Source organism: Sinocyclocheilus grahami, unplaced genomic scaffold (genome assembly GCF_001515645.1).
Source record: "Sinocyclocheilus grahami isolate Dianchi unplaced genomic scaffold, SAMN03320097.WGS_v1.1 scaffold400.1, whole genome shotgun sequence".
NCBI classification, from domain to species: Eukaryota; Metazoa; Chordata; class Actinopteri; order Cypriniformes; family Cyprinidae; genus Sinocyclocheilus; species Sinocyclocheilus grahami.
Genome location: NW_015505579.1, coordinates 686,836 through 688,510, shown reverse-complemented (window position 1 = coordinate 688,510; position 1,675 = coordinate 686,836). Strand labels below are relative to the sequence as shown.

The 1,675-nt window shown below is 35.0% G+C and overlaps 1 protein-coding gene across 2 annotated transcripts in view; it reads left to right on the top strand.

Annotated features, from left to right (window-relative positions):
- Positions 1 to 1,440: 1,440 nt before the first annotated feature.
- LOC107550531 (FYN-binding protein) overlaps positions 1,441 to 1,675 on the top strand; it is a 12,572-nt gene continuing 12,337 nt past the window's right edge. For both annotated transcript variants that reach the window (XM_016231845.1, XM_016231844.1), the window contains exon 1: positions 1,441 to 1,534. In XM_016231845.1, coding sequence (XP_016087331.1) covers positions 1,532 to 1,534 — 3 coding nt within the window. In that variant the 5' untranslated portion in view covers positions 1,441 to 1,531. The remainder of the gene's footprint in view (positions 1,535 to 1,675) is intronic.

Sequence of the window (1,675 nt, the reverse complement as noted above, 5' to 3'; positions counted from 1 at the left end):
CCAATTTCTCAAAAATGAGATTTTAAGGGATTCAAGAAAGCCTTGGAAAGCATGACGTTTTGATTTTTGTGTGGTTTTATTACACAGTAAATAATTGTAAACCGAGCCCCTGAACCCTGAACTCAGCTCAACAGTACCAATATTTCAGCGACTTTACCTTTCCATTCAGAATATCATGCACTACTGTAGTACTTAATGTTTTTTTTCTTTCCCGTTTCAGCATCTTCAAGCTCTTAGACCTTCCCCCCTGGGAGATTGACTTGTGTCTCTGTAATCTGACAGTCATGTTAAATCCTGTTAATTGGGGGGTTTTTTTCGTTTGTTTTTCTATGGTGTGGAAATGCATTGTCACACTTTCTGTGTTGAGATTGTTTTACTTTCAGCCGGTGTTTATATATTATTTAGTTTTTAAGATGCCTTGGTACGGTTAATGTTAATGTGATATTTTTTTTCGGGTCAACTTAAAGGTTATAAGATGACTTATTTTTAAATGTGAAAATAAAGAAGATTCATTGATAAAGTCTTGCTGTACTATTTGTTTAGGTCTGCAAAGTCAAATTTAGGATCTATAAATGTCTTTTGTTTCTAAGCAGAACCGTGTGAACCTCACTGTAGGGAGAATATTCAAACGACAAGAAAATAACATTGACCCGTTAGTTTTTATGAGTAGCACAGTTTAAAACCTCATACAAATAATTATTCTTAGTTCTAGGTTAGAATTCTCAAATGTAGTTCTATAGTGCATGTGTAAAAGTGAATATGTTTTTTAAAAATGGGAAAGGGTTCAAGCTTCTTTACACAGTGACTTTTTAATATAAAGGAATTAGCCTAAGGATATTTAATTACTTACATATTTCTCAATTTTAATAGGGATCCAACACCCTACTAAGTATTTTATTTAATACAGTTGGCCACATTTTTGCTTGTGTCTCAGGATATAAACTAAATCCTTCTTGCCTATAATTCAGTGAATTTGGATATAAGAGTGATAGATTTAATTTTTTTCACCAAACTTCATCCGTTTCAGAAAACCATTCAGCAGATTAAAAAAGAGCCACATAAAATTGGTTAATTTCCTTTCTGACCAACAGAGGAAGTCAAAGCTCCGTCTGCCTCTCCATCACAGTTTAGATGCGAGAGAACGGCACTGTCAACCTCACACAGACTATAAAGGCAATATTCAAAATGTAAGATGTTTCCATAAATTATATCGAAATATGTATATTAAATGAAGCCATTACTCAAGTCATCAATAAACTAAACTCTCTACGTTCCGAGGCAATACAACATTTCTCACGCCTGTATATGTAGACGTGCAAAGACGTGGTTTATTTTAATGCATCTCTCACAGCCTCCTCTTATAACTGTATGTAAATGTGGAGTTGCCAATGGATTTGCCTTCATTCATCTCTAGAGTACTTCCTGCTGTAACAGGTTTGAGTGGTCGCTCATCTGCGCTTCAGGAAACTGCAGCAGTCTGCTGCTCTCTTCAGCTCAACTCACATGACATGAAACTTTGGAAATAAAGCACATGGTAAGGCCAGCTCGATTCTCTTTTTAGTGAAATGACCGTAAATAGGTGTTTTCAAACCTCCTATACAATTATTAGATGACTGCTGAAGAATCAGTTAATTCTGATACTGATATCATAAAGTTGGCCAGGCATAAAATCTAA